This window comes from Panicum virgatum, chromosome 9K (assembly GCF_016808335.1).
Source record: "Panicum virgatum strain AP13 chromosome 9K, P.virgatum_v5, whole genome shotgun sequence".
Taxonomy (NCBI): domain Eukaryota; kingdom Viridiplantae; phylum Streptophyta; class Magnoliopsida; order Poales; family Poaceae; genus Panicum; species Panicum virgatum.
In genome coordinates this window covers 58,288,268-58,310,804 of record NC_053144.1, presented here as the reverse complement: position 1 = coordinate 58,310,804, position 22,537 = coordinate 58,288,268, and the positions used below count along the sequence as shown (strand labels likewise).

The following is a 22,537-nucleotide window of genomic DNA, read 5'->3' as shown; positions in this document are numbered from 1 at the left end:
TCCCTCCTTTGCTGATCGTCGAAGAGAGGATGGTGCAATCTTCCCGTTTGCTTGGAGTTGCAGCTTGGCGCACGCCGTTTGTGCTGCCAAGCTCGCCGAGAGGAGGCCCTTCCACTGCAAGCTGACCTGAGCAGGGGGGCGCTCTACAGGTGGGTCTGTGAAAGGAGACGAAAACTTGATGGACTAGTATGCAAATGTACTCTTAAACCTCTTCCCCCCAACGTGATGTCCGCCGCCGAGGGAGAAACGCCGGTGGCCGATGGGGCTCCGCCGCCAGGGGCGCTCTACTCCTTCGGGACGCCTTGGCCGGAGCTCAACCAAGGCCTCTCCTACAGCGACACGTTCCGATGCGCTGGTTCCTCCTCCCTCTCGTTCTCCCTGGTTTGTGGTTTGGTACTTGTTCTGATTACTACACTTGCAAGCAGATGCGGCCGCCGCCACCACCTTGATTGAGTTCTACGCCACTAACTACAAGAGCTCCGCTCCATTGCCAGGGCAAGTGCCTAACAGCCACGCTTAATTCCTGATCTCCGTGGCCAAATTGATGGTTTATTTTGTTAATTTTATTAATGATGAGGTCGTGGTCTGCTCCCCAGGTGGGTCAAGAGGATTCGTAACGGGCAGGTAGGGCATCTAGTGAAAATTTAGTCATCTTCTCTATTTTGTGATGTCTGTATCGTGCTGTACACTGAGCTACGGTGATTCATGTATTTTTAGAAGGGGGCATGCATTTGTCGGAACTTATGTGTTGCCTTCTATTTTTCAACAAAAAACTGTAACATGTATTTTGGAAAATGAAAGAGGTTCCGACTCTTCTGGCACATTTACTTGGATGCGAATGAAGGCTTCATTTTGTTTGCAGATAACTGTTGACGGTGAAGTTGTCACCGATCCAGATATGATTTTGAGGTAGCTTTCTTTTTCTATTTGCATCAAGTGTTTTTATTGTTTTCTGCTTTCCAATCTTTAATTCCATTCCATTGTTTCCCTTGGTTCTATATATATGGTTGGAAAAAAAAGTCCATTATGATATAACAGGTAGTTAACTTTGTTTTGCAGGGATGGTTGTAAGTTGGTATATCATCGTCTCCCTTGGCAGGAGCCGTTTGCGCCATATTTGCTGGAAGTGCTTTACGAGGATGATGACATGGTATGCAAATAAGCTTGGTGGTATTTTCTGTAATTTGACCCATCTTTCTCATTATATACCCCTAGCTGGTTGACAAGGTTCAGCTTTCAAGTCCCATCTAAATCTGCTCTATGTTTATTTATCTGAGGACTTGGAAGATATGGACTTAAGTTTTTAACTTTATCGACTTATAGATATCCATGTGCATTACCATGAATTAGGCTTTAGATCCCTTAGCAAATACAAATATTACTGATATTAATACCTTTGTGTAAGTTTTCATTTTTCTTGGTGTCTCATGTTGGGTTCCATCTCTAGCTCACCCCAACTTATGGGACTAAAACACTATACTGTGGTTGTTATCATCGTTTTTTTACTAATGAACACCCAACTAGCTTGAACTTGCAAATATCGTATCCATTTCAGCAAGGTTCCGTAAGGTGTGAGTTTTTTTTCCTATTCTTGTGCATGTTTGCTAAATCAAGCAAATCAGTATTAATACATGAAGCTAACTTCCAATTTACATTTAGAACTATTATCTTAGCCCAAGAATGTTTTGTCAGGTTGCCCTTAATAAGCCTTCTGGCTTGCAAGTTCTGCCTAAAGGACTCTTCCAGCAGCGCACTGTACTAGCACAGCTTCAATTGAAAGACTGGAAGATGACATCATGCTGCTCCAAGAGAAAACATGTGCAGTCACATCCAGTTCCTGTTCATCGATTAGGAAGGGGAACATCAGGTTTGTTCCTTTATTTACAGTTCAATCCTACTCGGAAACTCTGATTTACTGACACTCACTCGAAGCAGATGTAAATTTTGTAACTTGTGTATGAACATAGGAATCTAGGAGAAAGATACAATAGTTACTGAAAAGTTAATGCTCAAACCAGCAATAAGTAATGGCCTAATGGGACATTCAAGTCATGGCACGATGGTGGGGAATTAGGAAGCCATGGACATGGTGCAGAGACCTCTTTTTAAGTAACTATGATGTTTCACAGGAGCAAGGTGGAGAGAAGAGTGATAATAGCCATTGCTCACTGTGGGAATCCAAACGCAACCTGATGCAGATGCTCAGGTCACACTATCGCAATGGTTCAAGAGCTGCCCGCGTGTGTCTGTATTTGTGGTGGGTGGGGGAACAAAAGCTCTCCTAAGAGTGAGGTTAGGGGCAATTTCCTGAATCTGGAAGCATGAGCCTTGATTAGATGATCTAGGATGCTTGTTTCCATGTTTCCACTATAACATGAGCTTACAGTTGATACATCGCTCAGAAAAGGGCTGCATATCGAAAATGTCTCGGTGGTAACAAACTGTTTTCAGCAATAATTGTGCCTTGCCAAAAAACATAGTTTGACCAGAATTTTTTTTGATTTTAGTTTGTGATGTCTGTTCTTGCTAGCTGCTGATGACCTGCTCGTTATGTTGCTAGGCCTTCTGCTCTGTGCCAAGACAAAGGTCTCCAAAGTTCGACTTGCATCTTATTTTGCTGAAGGAGCTATAAATGCTGGAAATAAAAGGTGTCAAAATTTCTCCTTCCTAATTTGGAAAGTTTTTTTTTTGGCTTGTATTCACATCATGCAATGCATACAACAGTTCTAGTGACTAAAACAATCTATAGGGATAAATCAGAATTCGTCGAGGAGCGAAAAATTTCAAAATTTTATCGAGCCTTAGTGACTGGCATACTTGCTAATGATGAGGTACTACCTCTCCCCTTATTTATTCAAAACACTGTTCTGATCTCTTAGGTATTGCGTACTTGTTTATAATTTTGAATGCATGATCTCTCGCACACAAGTATGCACGCAATAATTTTTTCCATCATGTGCAGGTTGTGGTTACCCAACCCATAGGGTTAGTTCATTATCCTGGAGTTGCAGAGGGACTTTATGCAGCATGTTCCTCAGGTGCATTACAATTTCACTTGGGTAACTTGGAATTGGCGAAGGTCCTTGAATATCGATTGATCACAGTACTGTTCATGGTGTAATTTGTATTGAGCAATGCTTGTTCATCAGCTCTCTTCATTTGATTTAGTATTTATTTTATCAACACCCTCAATTTTCAGGAAAGCCAGCAATGAGCAAAGTATGTGTTCTTGAGAGACTTGCACACCAAAATCATACACTTGTCCAGGTAGAATGTGTGGACTGTGAGCAAAATACGCGCTCTCTCCCGCTCTTGCATGCTCACAAATGGGCATGGCATCATCTGCTTTGAATTGAGAATACATATAATGTCAAGTTTCTTTTGCTGCCTTGAGCATTTTTATCTCTGATGTATCTTATTCTTGATTTATTTAGGTTGAAATTCATTCAGGACGACCCCACCAAATACGGATACACCTTGCATACATTGGGCACCCTCTTGTAGGCAAGTACCTTTCTCACTGTACTTTAAAAGTATGCCAACTTTTTCAGATACTTATTTGATTAATGCAGTTGGCAAAGTATATGAAATCTCATCTCCCCATCCAGGCACAAAATATTTCAGCTGTCATTAAATCTCTTATATATTTTTCTATATGTGCCAACAGATGATCCTCTGTATGGTATTGGTGGACACCCCAAATTTGTTGAGCCACAATCTGCTAGCATGGATAGTTCTTTTGCATATGATGGGTAATTTTTTCATCTCTCATTTCCACTGAGATACCTCTTTGGATGGTTCTTGTATTTAGTTCGACTGATTTTTCTTGCTCTTATTAGAGGTTACGAGAGACCTTTACAACCTGTTCCTGGAGACTGTGGCTATCACCTACATGCACATTGGCTGGTTCTTTGCCATCCAACCACAAATAAGGTGGTTAAATATCTCTCTCATGATCTCATCTTGGGCAGTGTTATCTACTTGACTTGTGCAGTAGGAGTAGATTACAATATATAGAAGATATGCTGAAATTTGCATTGGACATGAATTTATTACATAGTTTGCGCCATTAATATTGCACTGTAATGTTATACTAATAGAAGGCCGATAAAGGTGATAATAGGAGGTCAATCACAAAGACAAAACTTGAATATTTGACTGCTGAAGAATAATACTCCCTTGGTTTTAAATATATGATGTTTAGGACAATCTAGTTAGTTGAAAAAAGAACTTTGATTAGCTTGTTCTAAACGTCATATATTTAAAAAAGAAGGGGGTTTCTCTTTAAGAAAAAAAGCGAAAAGTAAGGTTTACTCCAGCGTTTGTAATATGTGAGTATACTACTTTTACAGTCGACCTAAACGAAGGTAGGAGAAGAGATAGTGTTTATGGCTTAGAGTAGACCTAAAAAGAAGGAACTTTAGAGAGCAACTGATATTTTTTACTACAGTGCTAGCTTCTTCTTTTTTTTTAAAAAAAAAGAGACAGTACAGAAATTGAAAGTATCTTTTGATGTCGTTTTTACTCTGCACACACCATGGCTGGCTTTGCAGATGGTAAAAATCGCAGCTCCTCTACCACAAATTCTACAGACTCGAGAGGAACGCCGTGCTACCACCGAGCAAATCAGTGGTTGAACATGTGAGCTTCATTTCTGAGAATGCTTGCATGCATCTTATTTGAACTGAGCAACCAGCAGGTTCTCACAGGCGCTACATATCCAGCGAACACCTTTTATTGTGGGAATTCAATATTGTACACTATTGATGGTACGTATCTAAATGGTGTGTCTCGTAATTTATGTCCAGTATTTGGCTCTGATTTCGAATTTACTCAGTTTATTCGAATTTCATTTTGCTAAAACAGCATTGGTGGTTTTATTTTTTATTTTGTGTGGGTGGGTGGGTGGGAGGGGTAAAAAGTGCGTCGCAAGTGCACAACTAATGAATTGCGCAATGCAGTGTACGTTTACTGCCTTGATTGAGCGTGGGACGACCTTCGCGTAATGCGTTGAGTGTATACCGGGACCCTGCCGAACAGGGGCGAAGCCAGGCCAAAAAGTTCACCGGGGTCATGTCTATCAAACAACGGGGCATCAAGCACTGTTAACCAGTTGTTTGTGATAGGTCAAAACCGCCCAAGACCCTGTTTGTGATAACTTTTCTTAGTGGTTTTCTAAGAAGCTAAATCTGCTCCTGGTATATTACTGGGGAATTGTTTGTGTTGAGTGTATACCGGGATGTATGCCCCTGAGGCCCTGAAGAAGAAAATAGCTTGTACACTTGCTTGATAATCACTCAAGGTAACATTTTGACTTATTTTTGACACTACAGGATGGATATTTCATAAAGATGTAATATGGCATTGGTGTAGCCTATTACATTATCTCTCCTTTGATTGAACACCTTGGCTGGAAAAGGATCCCACTTTATACGACCTTTTCGGCACAACTCTAGATCCGAGATTCAGGTTGGATACGTAGTTTGTAGACTAAATCAAAGTGGGCTAAATATTCATATTTAGTATAAACTACAAATAAAATGATTTATCCAAATGCTCCTAACATACCTCCAGCTCCAGGATTTATTGTTCTTCGAGCTATTTATCTCTACGGGATCGACAAGTTTTCTAGATTTAGATACAGGACCTTAAAAGCAGCATTTTACTAACCCCTTGCATGTACTGTGCGGCTGTGCCAGAAGATTATTAATCATGCTAAACTTGGTGTAGTGTACACAAAAATGCTAAAATATTGCTACATAGGATGCGACATGTAATTGGTATACATCATCATACATGTATTCATGTTTCGGCAACATTGAACGCAACACATTGCAGTTATCTTACACACAGACAACCAACGAAAGATTATCTCGATGCTGGAAATGAATTTCACGTATTGTTCACATGTCATTTCTAAATGTAAGCAATAGTCAAGTTATGATCAAACTGCCATTACGAGAAACAAAATGACTGAGCAAAGATTAGCATATGCCCAGGAAAAGCAAAATGCCAAGCTGTAATAGACATTTCTTCTACTGAAAATATTGCTGCTACATGTGTCTGTGTGCAGCAACTGAAGCAAATAACATGCCGCACACATTCTTATAATCACTGTGAGCAAAATGAAAAACGGGGGCACAACCTGCATTGACATAAGAAAATATGAGGACCAGTTCGGCACATGGGAACAATGAATTTTATCACATGGATAAAGGTCGAGCAAATTTGATCGGAACACTGAAAGTAGGGACTATCATGTGAAGGTCATAAAAATGCGATAAGGTAGATCAAGTTTAGAGTAAAATCAATATTGATAAAATGAGGTGAAGGTTGATAGCCAATGACAGCTTTTGGAGTTGCCAGATACGGGCCAACAATAGCTTCACATGTATCAAGGTTAATTTTAACAATGCCATGAATATGGAGAAAGCATGTTCATGAATAAATCGACAATCACAAAACATTTAGAATTCCCAGAGAAAGAATGATTGCTGGATTACTAGTCGTGATTTTTCGATCAATTAGAAAAAAAGAAATGTAATTGCAATTTCCAGGTTCTGCGCTTGGTATCTGAGCAGCATCTGCTTAGCAAGCAAAACGAAATTAGATATGCTGCAACTTACAAGCTCAATCAGTAGCAACTTTCTTCCTTGTTGCCCTTGCATTATCATACTCAAACTTAAGCACGTCTGGAATATGAGATGTATCCTTGATGTACAACCACCTCCCGATCGCACTCTCCTCAATCATCGGGAAGTAATCAACAAGCATGGTGTTGACAATCCAGTACCAGATAGCACCAAAGACAAGGCCCACTATTGCTCCCGCGAAAACCTGATGAATTTATCAAATGGAAATTCTTTTCAGTTTTCGCTTTTCCTTCAAATAAAATAATAAAATCAAAAAGCGTTTTTTCCTTAAAGTAATCTAAACTCTAAAGGAGCACCATATGATCCAGATTGCACTAAATGATGGCTAACTGTTCTACCATGCACCAAAGTTCTACGGACAAATGGATAATAATGCAATTGGTTTACTGAACAAACCAATGCTAAATAGATTCATACAAATGAGGCATTATTATGCCACACAGCCTTTTAACAGAAAAACAAATAATAATTTTTTTCAGAAAAGTGTTTGCCATCAAGTACAAAAATGACCAATACCACGACAGCATTCAAAAGGACAGGATACCAGTTCATGATCCTAACTAAACAACGAATTTACTCAAGTTTGATGCTCTTCTTGCATATATATCTTTATGGAAACTACTGTTTCACAGTTTAACTTCAAATATTACTAACTTTTCTGCAGCTTTTGTTGAAATTGTTTTTGTTTCCCCCTTCAAATAAGGTTAGGACAAAGAACATAGTTATGGGAATTGTCATGGTCTTTTGTGACTCTTGTTGGGTTTCATCGCTAGCCTACCACAACTGGCTTTGGATTAAAAGGCTTTGTTGCTGTAAGCTGCCATGGTCTGACACACGTCAAATAACTGCAGTAGCCAATCTTTTGCAACCTTCCATGGAAAAACAATAAAACATGAAATTTTTGTGTTGCTGATCTTAGTTGCTTCTGTCCTACCTTCCACAGGAAACTGACATGTAAATTTTCCTCATAGTAAATCTTAGCAAACTTTTAACTGGAAATACATAAACACAGGGGAATCATAACAAAGGCACAATTCTCAAGCTTTCGAATCGAAGCAGGACAAGCGCGAAATGAATAGTGGCACCGGCCTTAAGCGTGAACTGCACGATTCGATGGAAAATCACATCTAGTCAGATCGGATCCGAAATTAAGGGGCTCTCACCTGCGCGACGGTGTGGTACCCTAGGTACACCCTGGACACCATGGTGAGGAAGGCTAGCGGCCACGGCACGGCGGCGATCACCCGGCGCGCGCGCGACCGGCGGAGCGAGAGGAGCGTGAGGTAGGTGGCGAAGAAGAAGGTGTACTGCGAGTGGCTGGACGGCCACCCGTGGGAGTCGCAGGCCTCGAGGAGCTCGCAGTAGGCCGGGCGGGACTGCGCGACGGAGTGCTTGATGAGCTCGTTGAGGGCCTGCGAGACGAGGAGCCCCGCGGCGAAGCAGAGGCCCTGGAGCTCCCGGCGGAAGAGGAAGTGGGAGACGAAGCCGCCGAGGCTGATGAAGACCGGGACGAGGGAGACCCACGCGAGGAAGAGGCCCAGCGGGTCGCCCGGCCGGTACCGGACGTGCGTCAGCGTGATGGCCTTCAGCGACGGCGGCACCGACGCCGCCATCTCCTGGTAGTCCCCGGCCCCCGACATCGTCGCGCTCTCGCCTCCCCGGCCCGCGGCGCGGAGGATTGGAGGACCTGATTGGAGGCGGGGGTTCGGGATTGGGGTCCGGTGGTCGATTCGATCGGCGCCGGCTCCCAGCTCCGATTGGTGTGGGGGGTCGCGGGGATTTGCGCCCGCCGCGTGTTGTGTTGCCGGGTGGGGGGACGGAACGCGTCGTGGAGCGGGACGGACGTGCCAGAAGCGAAGGGAGACGACGCCGCGTGGGGTAGAAGGAAAATGCTAGAGCGAGCACAGAACGGATGAATCGGATGGTTCAGAAGTCAGAACTAGGGGACCAACAGACAGGCTGTTCGGTATGGCTATAAGCCAGCGCTGGCTGGGCTGAAACTACTGTAGCTACACAGTAGATGCGAGAGACAACGGTAATAAGCCAGCACTGTATAACGGTTGTCAGCCCAGCAAAAAAATGTGCAGCCGAACAGGGCAGAGAATTCAAAATCTGCATACCTTTGCTACAGAAACCAAGTTTTGCCATATTTGATATACTAGATCCGTAGTTTGTATTATTGTGCTTATTAAGCCTGCAGTTTTTGCGTCACTCATACATTTGAAATTTATAAGTCTCGCTCTCGCCTGTCGTTCGCCTAAAAAAATAGTTATGCTCATCTGCCGACTAGTGTTCGTTTACTAAAAATGGGCGATCGTAATTGTCTGCTGCCCGGCTTACATATTTTATTTTTGAAAAGAAGCTGCCCAGCTTACATTTGCTAGTGGTTCAGTTGAGCATCAGCACGATCAAGATTTCTGCTCATACCTTAACATTGTTTTCACACGATTTTAACTGGTTTGAGATCCTTCGGCTTGAAATTTGCGCCATTTGTTTTCATCCCTCTAGGCGCTCTGACTTCTTTTGAGATCAACGTTCTCTGCCGTCTAATTTTTTTTTTTTACAAATTCGCAATCACCGATGCCAGCGGGAATTCAAATCTAAAATAAGTAGGGCCAAGCAAAAGGCACGAACTCCGCTGTCCGTCTCTTTGCCATCCCTGTTCGAACTCCGCTGCTTCCCGATTTCAAATAGCTTGTCCGCTGCCCGCACGCCTCAGCCTGACTGCGCCGAGCATCGCCTCACGCGGGCAGGTCATGGCGGCGGCGGCGGCGATGGGGTCCCAGCACGGCGCCGGCTCGCCCGGCGGCGGCGGCAAGGTGCGGGACAAGTTCTCCGTGTACCAGAACCCGTCCCTCAGCCGCGAGCTCGCCACCCGCAGTGCCCGCCCCTCCGTCCAGGTCCTCGTCGTCCTCGCGGTCTTATCGGTCGCCTCCGCCGCCTCCCTCCTCGCCCTCTTCTCCCGGTAAGCCCAAGCAGCACTGATACCCACCCCGGCCCTTCTCACTCTGCATCTAAACCCTAAACCCCATAATATAACGATGCCTGGGTACTCGTGTCTCGGTGCTGTTGCAGGGAGGAGGAGCTCGCCAAGTTCGCCGGCCGTGCGGGTATCTCTGTCCCCGTTGCTGGTAAGTTCTCCCATCTACTGCTGGGTTGGGCATTCGGGGAAGTCCGGAGCATGGCTCGCGGCACTGTGCTTGCACATGAGGTGTTTGTGAAAATGCCAATGACAAAGAATGCGTCGTTTGGTTTCATTGCACAGCAGGTGATTGTAGAAATGCCATAGTTTGTCACACATTAATGTCTGTAGAAATCTGAAATCCACATGTTTAGATTCATTTAACAGGGTCTGGTTGTTTATAATTATAAATGGACTGAATTTTTGTTGTGCTAGTGGTGCATCTGCCAAGATTAACCTGTTTGGTCTTTCAGGTTTTGTCTTTAAGATGGTGGAGGCAGTGCTGGGTCTTGTTGCGCTTTTCACACTGCTGGCGTTCTTCAGGGCACTGATATTATACAATGGGAAGAAGACACTGGCTAAGGATGAAAAGGTTGTCTTGTCTGAACGCCAACTGGGGCTTCTTGGGTTAAAGACGGCAGGTTCAGGAGTTGGGATGGGTGAGCAAACGAAAAGGCCTCCCAAGACGAAGCCATCAACTCCCTCAGAGCCTATTGTGCCTATCAGGAGGTCGTCGTTCAGCTACACACCATCTCGGCCTTTAGGGCAATTGAGGATTGGTTCCAGCTATTTGAGCCCTGGTGGTGAGAGATTGACCACGGCATTGCAAATGTCACCTTCCACCCCACTGCAGAAGTCTGTCTCTTCCCCTTCAACGCCATGGTCAAGGAAAAGCTCAGGCAGTGCAAAGGGTATACAGACAGAGGCAATGTTGGATCACTTCTTGGCTAGCTTGGATGAAAGTATTGACAAGATCACAGATTCAGAGACTAAAACTGCAACTCCTCCAGCAACCATTACAAGCTTTGGTGTTGCTACTCCTGTTTCACTCACGACATCAACCACCCCTTCTGGTGCTGCAAGGAGTACACCTTTGAGGCCTGTGAGAATGTCTCCTGGCTCCCATCAGAAGTACAGCACACCACCAAAAAAGGGTGAGGGTGAACTTCCACCTCCAATGTCCTTAGAGCAAGCAGTGGAGGCCTTTGAGAATTTGGGTGTGTATCCTGAGATTGAGCAATGGCGAGATAGTCTCAGGCAGTGGTTCTCTTCAGTTGTAATGAACCCACTTGTACAAAAGATCAAAACAAGCCATACTCAGGTGCACATTTTTGGGGCTCCTTTTGCATGGCCCCTCTATCTCCACTCCATTTTCACTGCTTTTTTCCCATTTTCTATTTTCTTATTTTTCACTCTGTTGCAGGTTAAGCAAACAACAACTACTATTGGGGCTTCAGTTACTGTTAGCCAAGTTGGAAGCGATCTGCCAAGCACAACAACACCAGGCGCCTTATCCCCTCTTGGTGGGACTAAAGATTGGCAACCGACTGTCACAGTTGATGAGGATGGCATTCTTAACCAATTGCGCTCCTCACTCCTACATTCTCGAGATGCTCCAGTTGGTGAGTTCCTGATGTGGTTTCTGGTTTGAGATTTTCATGCTGTGGTTTTTGCGTGTTCATGTGTTTCTGTCAATATGTGCTGTGGGTGAAGTCGACTTACTCTTAAGTCTAGCATGAAGTTTCTTTACCTGTTAGTCATTATTTTTCTCTGTGCAGCACAAACTTTTGGCAGTCCACAACAGAACCCCCTCCTTCCAGCTATTCAAGCATGTATCGATGCAATTACAGAGCATCAGAGGCTCAACACTCTGATGAAAGGGGAGTTGATAAAAGGCTTGTTGCCACAGAGCAGTGTCCGTGCTGATTACACTGTCCAGAGAGTTCAAGGTGAATATCTTGCATTCACTTTTTTTCTCAAAGTTGCTGAGTGCAGAGCCTTTTGTTGAATTAAATTTCGTAACCTGCAATGATAAGATCGAATACTTAGGTGTTGGAATTAGTACCAACATAACCTGTATGATTCTATCTCAATGCAGAACTTGCTGAAGGAACATGTTTGAAGAACTATGATTACATGGATCATGGAAATGGCTGTGGTAAATCAGAGAAAAAATGGACCAGCGAGCTACCTACTGACTCGCACCTTGTACTGTACCTGTTTGCTGCTTTCCTTGAGCATCCAAAATGGATGCTTCATGTTGATCCTACCTCCTACTCTGGTGCCCAGTCTGGCAAAAATCCCTTATTTCTGGGAGTTCTTCCACCAAAAGAGAGGTTTCCAGAAAAATATGTTGCTCTGATATCAGGTGTTCCAGCAATTATTCACCCAGGGGCTCTTATACTGGCTGTCAGCAAGCAGAGTCCTCCAATTTTTGCTTTATACTGGGACAAGAAGATGCAATTTTCTCTTCAGGTGATTTGGTAGTGAATTTATTATTCTATAATCATGGTTGCTACTATCCTCCCTCCTCTTTCAGTCATGTATTTCGCATGGATTGTTGTTAAGTGGAGGAGGTGTTTTTTTAATATGATGCACACTGTAGGAAGTTAATTATAGACGAGAGAAACAAACCCGGAAGAAAGGTAGCAAATGGGTACTTTTGTATGTTCGAGGCAGGATTTGAATTAAAATTCATTTAGTTATGAACTCAAAATCGAGCCCCCAGCCTCTGCACATTTGTGCGGGAAAGGTTTGGTTCTTAAAACAACCCTTCCCTAGACCCCGCGCAGTGCGGGAAGCCTACGGCACTGGGTACACCCTTTATGAACTCAAAAGTAGGGGTAGTAAAGGACCTAAAAATTTAGCCTGGATACTTTAAGTGCTGAGCTCATATTTTATATAGTTTTGAGTTAAGAGTAATTAAGGTCTGAGTTTGCTTTATACTGGGACAAGAAGATGCAATTTTCTCTTCAGGTGATTCGGTAGTGAGTTTATTAATAATTATGGTTGCTACTATCCTCCCTCCCCTTTCAGTCATGTATTTCATGTCAGAGGCTCTGGCTTTCGTGTTGTTTTCTATGAACATGATGATTTATCATTATGAAAACTTGAGCAGTTTATGAGACACATTTGGCAAATATATGCTTGAGATAACTAAACTGCTAGTCAAAAGTGGTTGAGAATAAATGTCATGTTTTCAGAGGCTCTGGATTTCCTACTGTTTGCTATGAACATGAATGATTTATCAGTATGAAAACTTGAGCAGTTTATGAGACACATTTGGCAAGTATATGCTTGAGCTAACTAAACTGCAAAACATGAAGTAAACCAATAATATTTATATTCTTTTGAAAGCTCTTCATTTCTTTTGCTATTAGGTTACCTCTGTGAACTGTTGATTCATCACCCCCAATTGAATTTGTTCATGTCATATTTGTATTCATTGATTATTACAACCTTTAACATGAAACCTTTCGTGACACATTCTGAAGCTGTACATCTGTATTTTCACTTTCAGGGAAGAACAGCTCTGTGGGATGCCATTCTACTTCTTTGCCACCAAATAAAAATCGGATATGGTGGTGTGGTTAGAGGAATCCATATTGGTTCATCTGCCTTGAACCTCCTGTCAGTTATTGATTCAGATGCGGAAGAAACCTGAATGTGAGGCATGGTAGGCCGCATTCTGGTTTTGTCAGCAGGAGCCCTACAAAGCTGGTTATGTAGTCTGATGATGAGAAACTGTGACCAGTAAGTTTGCTGGTGCTAAGTTGTAATTGACACTGGCATGTGTTTGGAACTGACGTAGTATTAGTATGTGTGATATGCCCTGGTGGAGGGGCATCTGAATGTTATGCCCAAGCTGTACCTTCAATTTCTGGCAAACCGATTTGCTTAACCCTAACCCCGTGGACTGTGGCTCTGTGTTTTGGAATTCGAATTCCTCGTGAACTGGTACCATTTAGTCGTTCTCGAGCAATTACTTACTGAAGTATCACTTTGATTTGTTCATCAGTATCATTAATTGTTTGAAAGACTGATCATTGACAATGATATAAAGTCCTGATGAGCCGGGTCCTCCAGTGATGATGCGTATGCCATGAACCCTAAAAGCAACTCTAACCAATCCCTCATATTTGAGCCCTTACTTCATACGAGGATCTTTCATCCACGTTTGACTCTCCTACTTTTTGTGCACTCCAACCAATCTCTCATATGTCTCTCTACTATCCACTTATCTTTATTTTTTATTTGTATCTTGTAGCTAACATGAGAGTATGTGACCATATTTCCACCTATTATGTTTCAATAATTTCATGGACACAAAGTCAGGTATCAATTTTCAAAACACAAAATTGCATCTACAAGTATCAATCAAATTGCATTTCCTCACAAAAAATTAAATTGCATTTACATGTATCAGTAAATTAAATCCATCTCTCCCTCCTGTCCTGTATCTCTCTCCCTTCCGTCATTTTCCCCGTCTCTTCTCGCGCTCTCCTATCTCTCTGCTCTCAAACGGTCAAAGTCAAACCAACCGCAAGGGCAGCCACAGCCAGCACAGGCACAGCATTGGCACTTCGGCAGGACTGCAGCCAGCCCGCGCGCGACCGATCTACCTGTACGCGGCCCCGTTTGGCTCCCCAGCGAAAAATTGACCCGTCGTCCCTCTCCCTCTCCCTGACTCCCTCCTCTCCTCGGAGCGGGCGGTTCAAAAATTTTCAAATCCCCCGACCCGAAGTCCCCAACGGCAATTCCCCATCTCCCACTTTCCCAAGCCCATCCCCACGTCTCCCCGACGCCGCTGTTTCATCAGCCCCTCCTCCCTCGATCGCTCCAACCACGCCAGCAGTCGCAGGAGCCATGGATCCCCAGCCCACCCCCTTCCCAGGTATGCTGCAGGTCTCTCTCCGGCGTCACAGTCCCTCCTCTCCGTTCAATTCGGTGGTGAATAAGTTCGCGAGACGCGCAGGGAAGCGCCGGTCGGTTGCCGCGCCTGCGCCGTCGGCATTGAAAGCGGCGGCGCCCAAGCCCAAGTCCATTGCCACGACGCGCGCGGCGAGGATGGCCACGAGGTCGCCGACGGGCAACGCCGACGCCGCCCCACAACCACGGTAAGGATTCGTTGTCAGTCTATTGACTCTAGATTAGTTGTTTGTGTGCTCTCCGGTTTGTTTAGTTGCTGAGATTAGGTTGGGTGTTTTTTTAGGCTGCCACGGCGTGCTTTTGGCACCACCAGGAGCGGCAACGCTATGGTCGAGAAGCCACCTCCGCCTCTGCATAAGCCTTCGAAGGTGTCGCCGCCGCCGCTGAAGAAGCCTGCTAAGCTGTCTCCGCCGCCATTGCCAAAGCCTTCTAAGCTGTCACCACCAGCAATGCAGAAGCCTTCGAAGATGTCGCTGCCGAATCCGGTCAGGGCGACAAAGACGTCCAGACTTACAGCGAAGCCTTTGAAAAAAGTCACCTCGGGTGCGGATCTTAAGGCGAAGGCCAAGAAGAGGAGCCAGCGAGTGAGCTTCCAGGAGGCTGCTGTGGGGGCGGCGGCCCCGAGTGGAGAGAAGCTGAAAGCTTATGCTGACGACGTGGTTGGGCATACGCCAATGGTGGCTATGAGAACCGGAGAGAAGCCAGCAAAGGTTTTGGCTGCAGAGACGCCCTTCTTTAGCGCGCAGAATTGCAGCAGTTGGACGCTTGATCAGCTTGAGTCGGCAACATACTGGCTAGCCCAGATCCATATGGCCGAGTCGGTTGGGAAACACTGGGTTGCTGCGGCATTCTTTCGCCTTGCGTTTGAGTGCCAAGCTCAGGTGAGAGAGAAACTATACGATTCCAATTCTAGGTGCAATTCTAAGAAATGGTTGCGTATGCATGTTAAACACTACCACTTTTTTACAGTATCATTATATTTTTATTGTTTTGAGCTTGTATAGACAGTTAATAGAAGCTTGAAACCTGTGGATAAGTATTAATCCTGGGAAAAAGTCTACTTAACCCCCTGAACTATCAGTGGTAGTCTACTTCACCCCCAAAACTTTAAAACCGTCTACTTTACCCCCAAACTATCCAAAACCGGTCAAATAACCCCCTCAGGCGGTTTTGGACGGCGGTTTTGCTACAGCAACACGATTTTATCTTTTTCTTTTTTATTTATTTCCACTAAATCTTTGAAAAATCATAAATTAAAAAATCTAATTTTGTTGGACTCTACATGAGTAGATCTACACAGTGAGCATATAATATGGTATAGTTTTGTACAAAATTTTTGATGTAGCTTTAGATATATACTTTTCTATAATTAATTGGAATAATTCATATGTGCAGCTTCTATGATCCAATTGGGGTGAAATTTTTATGGTAAGAAAATTATTGTATGCTTGAATTGTAATAAAAAATTCATACTCATTGGACCATGTATAATCTAGTTATAGATTTACTTAGTTTTATGCTCGTTAAATCTATGCTCCAAATCTATTAAATCTATAACTAATTTATAATTGATCCAATGAGTATGAAATTTTTACTACAGTTCAAGCATACAATAATTTTTCTACCATAAAAATTTCACCCCAATTGGACCATAGAAGCTGCACATATGAATTATTCCAATTAATTACAGAAAAGTATAGATCTAAAGCTACATCAAAAATTTTGTACAAAACTATACCATATTATATGCTCACTGTGTAGATCTACTCATGTGGAGTCCAACAAAATTAGATTTTTCATTTTATAATTTTTTTGTGATTTACTATGATTTTCAAAGATTTAGTGGAAATAAATAAAAAAGATAAAATCGTGTTACTGTAGCAAACCCGCCGCCTGAGGGGGCTATTTGACCGGTTTTGGATAGTTTGGGGGGGTAAAGTTGACGTTTTGAAATTGGGGGGGGGTTAAGTAGACTACCACTGATAGTTCAGGGGGTTAAGTAGACTTTTTCCATTAATCCTGATGTCAATACTGCTCATTTGAATAACAAGCTGTTTTTTTGTTTTTGTGGACAGCCAATTCACAGGATCCAAAGTGAGCTCAGAAGTTACACTTTGCGCCATGAGAGTGCTGGCATTTTGACCCCTTTATTTGATGAGCTTGTCACTGCCCATGGCAAGCTAGTGAGCCAACCAAAGTTTGACACTGATGGCTGTGAGAAGACGGATACACCTATAGCAAGCAATGCAGTAGACAAAAACATTGACACGGCCAAACTTAAAGTAGATGAGTGCCTGAAGTGTGACCTTGTTGATGTGGGTGCTATCATTGTTGACAAGCATGATGAAGATGCCATGGGCCAACCAAGCTTTCAGAGGAAACTGAACGAGAGTTTTGAGTTTGATGGCTCTGAGGCTGTGATCGTGGACCAGTTGGATGAAGCAAACTTTGATGTACTGAAGAATGCCGAGATTGAAGTTCCTTGCAGCAATGAAATAATCCAGTCAGCATGCAGATCCTCCACTGAAAAATATAGTCCGAGAGAATCTATAGCAGCAATGGCTTCTTCTTCTGGACGCCTCTCATTGGATAACCCTTCAGATAAATTGTCTCCCGGCGTGGGAAGTTCGTCCTCAAAGCGCTTATCTTCTGGTAGCTCTTTTGACAAGAAGTCTCCCTTGTCGTCAAAGAGGCTAACATCCAGTTGCCCTTCTTATAAAAAATCTGCTTTCATTATAGACCTATCTTCAGAGCAGATGCCATCTGGTAGCCATTATGATGCGAAGCACGATGCTATTGCTGGAGCTGGTGATCATGAGAGCAAAGTGACTCAAGATGTGGCATCGGAGTATCCTGCTTAACGTAAGTTAACACGTCTAGAACTTCTCATTTCACATTGCTTAAAATACGTTTTGATGGAGTGAGCACCTTGCAGATGATCAGCTTAAGTCCAAAGGACCTGTGGATGCTTCTGCCAATCACGAGGTGTGTCCTGCTGCTTACTTTTAGGGTCATAGAAAAGCTACTGTTGATGGATTCCTGGTACCAGTTTTTATTGCTGCTGGTGTTGGTATGTCTGTTTCACAATTGAGGTGTGTAACTTCATGATACTTGAAGGTATAATTTGGTCTTTTTTCGCACACGCACAAAAATGAATTGCTGGATCTAGGTATGGCTTTAACACTGCTGTGCCCAACTGCCCCTACATGCAGCTTTTTTAGAAGGTTCTTTGTAAGGATGGAAGTGTATCTTTCAAAGAAAAAAAGTTAGTGATAAAATAAAGAGTGAATGTTATGAGTATAAGTAGCTATAACCTGACCTACAATTCTGACATCAATATGCTAGTAAATCAAGCATGTCAGTAGCTGTTGTACTTATCTACTGATCTTATAAACTTCTTCGTTGTTATGGGTGATGCATTTATTCCTCGACAATATAGTTATAGATGTTTTTAAGAAATATGTGCAATTTGGGGTAGATGCTCACCAATTAATCATTATGGAATCAAAAGAGCAGCTGATACTAGTATAATGTGAATAGCATTCTCTATCAGTCAGTTTCCATCTACTGAACTGTTGATGTTACCGAGATGACAACTTGGAACTAATGTCTCGTTCTTTACAGATGCAATAGCAACTGGAGCCTGGAGTCAGCACTTGCCGTAACAGCAATAGGGCTGCTAATAAACTTCGATGTTACTATGTTAGAGTGATTGGTGTAGGCATGTAGTTTGTGCTTGTACATGCAGTCCATTTTTAGTCTGGAGCTTTGCTTTGCTTGCTTTGATCCGGGAATAGGATCATCTGTGCGCTTGTCCCTGCATATGGTTTTCTTTAACCAGTCCAAGAACATGATGTGTGAACAAAGGTCGTCATGCTCAGATGACCTCTGTGTGGTTTTCCCCCCTTCCGGTTAATTGTATTTGTATGCTTGCTTAGCATAGTAGAATTGTGGTCTCCCTCTGTTTAACTTTAATGTGGGAATCTTTTTTGTTTTTGAAGCGACAATGTAGGAATCATTGAAACCTTCAGGTGTGGACTTTGATGTAATATGCACGTCATTATTGTTTGAAACGTGTTACAATGTAGAACGTTGTCACTTGTCACTAAGCGCCAATTAACGACTCTTGTGGCTATTTGATCGAACTGCATTAAGGAACTTGGAGAAGGTACATGGAGCGAATCTCTGTTCTGGAGAGATTACTTCAGCTGCTTCGACTCTCTTTTTGCTGGTGTTGAAATTCATGTACTAGGCATTACGGAGTATTCGACATCCAATAGACTGTTGGAAAAGGTATCAATTTTCGTTCGCCAAGCTCCAACAAGTAAATGCATGGGTAGCTTATATCATTGGGAGTGTAGCAATTGCAGTCACCATGGCGCGATGCTAGGAGAAGCATTAGAAATCTAATAACAAAATATTGCTAAATTATTTGTGCTCCATTATTAGAAATCCAACAGATAAAGAATCCACTACTAGAAATCTAAGAGATAAAGAACGTTGCTAATTATATAATCCATATTTGTCATTCCGACTTGAATGGACCCGGCCAATCTGAACTATGTGCTCCTTGATTGCTTGCTTCTCTTCTTCGTGCAAATTAACACCAATGAAAATGTTGTTGCTCGGCATAAAATTAGCAGCAGAAGGTATGCTTTCATCCTCCATCATCTTGTCATGCTCGACAAGAAAAGAAAATTCACCGACATGTACAGAAGTTTTATTTGGAGCCACACAGCAGGAATCTTCAGCAGAAGACTCTGAAGGATCGCTCGTCTCTTCAGTACTGATGCACCTGAAGAATGTACGTGGACAGCAAGTCCCTTCAACACAGGACTGTTCCGCTGCTTCTACTCTCCCCCCTCTTGTGTTGACAGCAAGCAAACAATTTGTACCAATACTTCGAACCAGTCTACCTCTTCGACATGGTGACCATATCCAACCGCCATTGTTGTCAAAGTTACACTCAACAAACCTGATCGCGCCGTTGCTCAACGTAGCATCCCGAATCGGGAGAGGAGAGTGCCCATGTCTATGAGATTGAAGAACGAGAGTATGCCAGCAGCAGGACGCCACGGCAGAGGTCGCCCCATGCCAGCGAGCTCCCTCGGCCGGGTGCGATGGCCTTTGCTCGGCTCATGCATCGGCCACCGCATCTTCCCGGTCCTTGGAGATGATCCTGCCGCATTGGAGCTCCAGACCGGCCGGCTCTCCGATGCACGAGAACACGAAGATCCCGTACTTCAGTTCGTGTCGGGTAAGGTTGTTTAAACTGTGGGACGGGCGGACGGCTAGCACGAAGGGCGGCCAAAGTGATGGCCGCCCCCGCCCGCCCAGCGCGCGCATGCAACGCGCCCACGCGTGGCCGTGCGTCGGGGTCGGGCGTGCAGCGCGCCCCTGGCACGCTCCGCGACACACCCGCGCGCGGGCGCCGGGCCAGCGTCCGTGTCGCGCGCGGCGCGTGCTCGGGTGCCGGCTGGCGTTCTGGCACCTGCTGACCTGCCCAATCCGCTCGTTTCCTGGCGCGCGCGGGAGTAGGGGAGAGCGTCAGCCGTGGACGTGCGTGCGGCCGTAGCTACGGGCGCATCCGGCCGCGTCGCGCCACGGGCTCACGGCTGGCCGTCAGATTAGCACAGGAGGAGGCCGCCAGGCCGGGGCCGAGACGACGAGCGCACGCGACGCTAGCCCGCCCCGAACACCGTGGAGCGGGAGCGGTGAGGCCGCGCGCACGGATAACGGAGAGCATACGTGGCAGCGCCGCATCTCGTGCGGCTCGCCGCCGGGAATGTCGCCACGTGAGGACAAACGGCGCTTGCCAGCTTACCAGGTAGTAGGCACGTGTGCGGGTTCATGGCCTCGGAGGCGTCGCCGGCACGGTGGCGGATCGATCGGAGGAGCCGGCGGCACACGGAGCGCCCGGGCAGATATCAGATCGCGGGCGAAAGCGACTGACAGCGACGAACCGGCCGGGAGGCAGAGGCAGCATCGCGGCGGTGACACTTTCCACCAGTTGCCAAGTCCGATGCGTCGCGTTGCTTCCGTCGCCAGCCAAATCACCTCCTTTTGACTTAACGGCCAAGACGTCCCGTTCACTGCTATTTTGTTTAACCGTCCGGCGGTTCTGATTGTCGCGTCAATTTCGCAGCCAGGGTTACAGATGTTACCGTTGATTTTCCTTTTGCTAAAAAACAATTACCGTCAGCTAGCTTTTTGTGGGGTTTTTTTCAATGAAAGGAGCTTGTGTGGCGTCGAGCGAAACAAAATAAAAAAAACTCCCTGATGTTGAATTTCAGACAGGAAAGATCCCCCCCTCGGTTCTACTTGCACCTACAAAACCTCGTGCCACACCCCCACTTGCTATGCTACAGAATCGTTTCGTAAACACTACTGCCAATGAACTACGAGCCCGTTTAGTTACCAAAAAATTTCACACAAAAATTTTTGCTTACTCTTTTAGACACACGCACGAAGCATTAAATATAGTTAAAAAATAAAACTAATTGTACAGTTTAGATGTACATGACGAGACGAATCTTTTAAGCATAATTAGTGCATAAGTGCTACAGTAACCCACATGTGCTAATGATGCGGTCAAATAACTCAGAAGATTCGTCTCGTGGTTTCCAAATAAGTTCTGAAATTATTTTTTTAATTAGTGTCCGAAAATTCCTTCCAACATCTGGTCAAACATTCGATGTGACATCCAAAAATTTTCATTTCACCAACTAAACACACCCTACCAGAACGGAGAAGCCTATATAGCCCAGTAGTCTAGCACTACTTCAGAGTCAAACAATGCTCACTGCGTCTAATCCCTTTCAGAGCAGTCGTCTCCCAGCTTGGAACACTCGCATCTCCCATTCTCCCTATTATTTAAGCCTGGCAGCGAGTCGACACCATGGTTCCCCTAACCGTCGGTAACCGGTCCGGTTTGACCGGTAACCGGTCAAACCGGTCCGGACCGGTTCCGGTTTGATCCGGTATAAACCGGTTCAAATTCAAAATTTAAATTTGAATTCAAAAAAAATGAAAAATTCTCAAAAAATTCCTAAAAATATTTCAAGATGCAACAAATTTAATGGTGTCAAATTTTCTCAAAAATTCGTTCATTTAGTATAGTTTGCGGGGATTTAAAGTTAAACAAAAAAACGTGCATACAAAAGTATACAAATACAATGTAAAAGTAGTACAAAAGAGGGTTGGAGGGTTCATTTAGACTAAAATATGTTATACAAATATTTATTTAGTATACTTTGCGGGCATTTGAATTTAAACCAAAAAAGAAAAAAAATTGAATTTGACTGATTACCCGTCAAACCGGCCGGTTACCAGTCAAACCGGCCGGTATACCGGTCAAACCGGCCGGTAAACCGGTCTAACCGGCCGGTATACCGGTACAAACCGGTTGAACGGGGAAGTTTGAATTTAAATTTGAATTTGTCCGGTTCCGACCGGTAACCGGCCAAACCGGTCCGGTATACCGGAACCGGAGGCCGGCGGTTACCGGTTAGCGGTCGGTAAGTTGAACCCTGGTCGACACACGGCCACACAAATGAGCACATCTGACAGTCTAGCCAATCGCACGTCACTGATGCTAGCGGGAAAAAAAACACTTTGATAGCCCCCACGTCTCCTCCGGCGGCCGCGAGGGCCACCAACCCGCAGCAACGGCCAACCGCTGCGCCGAGTCCGCGCGAGGACGAGGCAACGCGTGCAAGACCCCGTTTAGTTTTCAAATTTTTTTCTACAGTACCCGTCACATCGAATTTTTAGACACATACATCAAGTATTAAATATAATTAGAAGAAATAACTAATTACACAGTCTGACTGATTCCCACGAGATGAATCTAACGACATTAATTAATCCATAATTGAACATTAATTATCAAATAACAACGAAATGTGCTACAGTATCCAAAACTAAACTTTTTCACCAACTAAACACACCCTAATTATAATTCGGGTGAACAGACAACCAGGGGTCGGAGGAG

At 44.4% G+C, this 22,537-nt stretch overlaps 4 protein-coding genes across 14 annotated transcripts; 3 read left to right on the top strand and 1 right to left on the bottom strand.

Moving 5' to 3' along the window:
- The first annotated feature begins 55 nt into the window (after positions 1-55).
- Positions 56-5,346, top strand: LOC120652738 (RNA pseudouridine synthase 5-like). Of its 5 annotated transcripts, none has more exons than XR_005666644.1 (16): positions 56-355; positions 426-495; positions 597-624; positions 863-909; positions 1,060-1,150; positions 1,693-1,867; positions 2,561-2,648; positions 2,750-2,831; positions 2,963-3,038; positions 3,200-3,267; positions 3,435-3,504; positions 3,668-3,752; positions 3,840-3,933; positions 4,554-4,641; positions 4,710-4,769; positions 4,962-5,346. XR_005666644.1 is itself a non-coding variant. In XM_039930645.1 (15 exons), the coding sequence occupies exons 1-14, from the start codon at positions 226-228 to the stop codon at positions 4,635-4,637; spliced, it is 1,188 nt and encodes a 395-aa protein (XP_039786579.1). In that variant the 5' UTR covers positions 56-225; the 3' UTR covers positions 4,638-4,641; positions 4,710-4,865. The 5 variants fall into 5 exon arrangements, 2 of the variants coding, with proteins under 2 accessions (XP_039786579.1, XP_039786578.1); XR_005666645.1 differs by having other exon boundaries at positions 4,700-4,769; XR_005666643.1 differs by having other exon boundaries at positions 4,554-4,769.
- Positions 5,347-5,756: 410 nt separating this feature from the next.
- LOC120652739 (lipid phosphate phosphatase gamma-like) lies at positions 5,757-8,558 on the bottom strand. The gene is made up of 3 exons (XM_039930646.1): positions 7,817-8,558; positions 6,627-6,837; positions 5,757-6,145 (listed from the first exon to the last, which is right to left on the bottom strand). Exons 1-2 carry the CDS (start codon positions 8,291-8,293, stop codon positions 6,631-6,633), a joined length of 684 nt encoding a protein of 227 aa, XP_039786580.1. The 5' UTR covers positions 8,294-8,558; the 3' UTR covers positions 5,757-6,145; positions 6,627-6,630.
- A 547-nt stretch (positions 8,559-9,105) lies between these two features.
- On the top strand, positions 9,106-13,582 carry LOC120652736 (transmembrane protein 209-like). Its single transcript, XM_039930642.1, has 7 exons — positions 9,106-9,618; positions 9,729-9,784; positions 10,089-10,936; positions 11,039-11,237; positions 11,394-11,564; positions 11,714-12,090; positions 13,136-13,582. Exons 1-7 carry the CDS (start codon positions 9,410-9,412, stop codon positions 13,277-13,279), a joined length of 2,004 nt encoding a protein of 667 aa, XP_039786576.1. The 5' UTR covers positions 9,106-9,409; the 3' UTR covers positions 13,280-13,582.
- Positions 13,583-14,276: 694 nt separating this feature from the next.
- LOC120652734 lies at positions 14,277-18,634 on the top strand. Of its 7 annotated transcripts, none has more exons than XM_039930641.1 (7): positions 14,277-14,509; positions 14,591-14,732; positions 14,828-15,425; positions 16,620-17,196; positions 17,284-17,406; positions 17,470-17,529; positions 18,169-18,634. In XM_039930641.1, exons 1-5 carry the CDS (start codon positions 14,482-14,484, stop codon positions 17,403-17,405), a joined length of 1,467 nt encoding a protein of 488 aa, XP_039786575.1. In that variant the 5' UTR covers positions 14,277-14,481; the 3' UTR covers position 17,406; positions 17,470-17,529; positions 18,169-18,634. The 7 variants fall into 7 exon arrangements, with proteins under 7 accessions (XP_039786575.1, XP_039786572.1, XP_039786573.1 ...); XM_039930640.1 differs by having other exon boundaries at positions 14,281-14,509; positions 17,480-17,529; XM_039930638.1 differs by having other exon boundaries at positions 14,280-14,509; positions 16,620-17,406.
- Positions 18,635-22,537: the final 3,903 nt, after the last annotated feature.

Bases quoted from the DNA above. Each gene is read 5' to 3' on its own strand.
- LOC120652738 (XM_039930645.1), top strand. From the start codon at position 226: ATGTCCGCCGCCGAGGGAGAAACGCCGGTGGCCGATGGGGCTCCGCCG. The intron at 625-862 runs GTAGGGCATCTA...TTTTGTTTGCAG, and splicing joins AGAGGATTCGTAACGGGCAG to ATAACTGTTGACGGTGAAGT. The intron at 3,268-3,434 runs GTAGAATGTGTG...TGATTTATTTAG, and splicing joins AAAATCATACACTTGTCCAG to GTTGAAATTCATTCAGGACG.
- LOC120652739 (XM_039930646.1), bottom strand. From the start codon at position 8,293: ATGTCGGGGGCCGGGGACTACCAGGAGATGGCGGCGTCGGTGCCGCCG. The intron at 6,838-7,816 runs GTGAGAGCCCCT...TAAATTCATCAG, and splicing joins GGTACCACACCGTCGCGCAG to GTTTTCGCGGGAGCAATAGT.
- LOC120652736 (XM_039930642.1), top strand. From the start codon at position 9,410: ATGGCGGCGGCGGCGGCGATGGGGTCCCAGCACGGCGCCGGCTCGCCC. The intron at 10,937-11,038 runs GTGCACATTTTT...ACTCTGTTGCAG, and splicing joins TCAAAACAAGCCATACTCAG to GTTAAGCAAACAACAACTAC. The intron at 12,091-13,135 runs GTGATTTGGTAG...TTTCACTTTCAG, and splicing joins AGATGCAATTTTCTCTTCAG to GGAAGAACAGCTCTGTGGGA.
- LOC120652734 (XM_039930638.1), top strand. From the start codon at position 14,482: ATGGATCCCCAGCCCACCCCCTTCCCAG. The intron at 14,733-14,827 runs GTAAGGATTCGT...GTGTTTTTTTAG, and splicing joins GACGCCGCCCCACAACCACG to GCTGCCACGGCGTGCTTTTG. The intron at 15,426-16,619 runs GTGAGAGAGAAA...TTTTGTGGACAG, and splicing joins CGTTTGAGTGCCAAGCTCAG to CCAATTCACAGGATCCAAAG.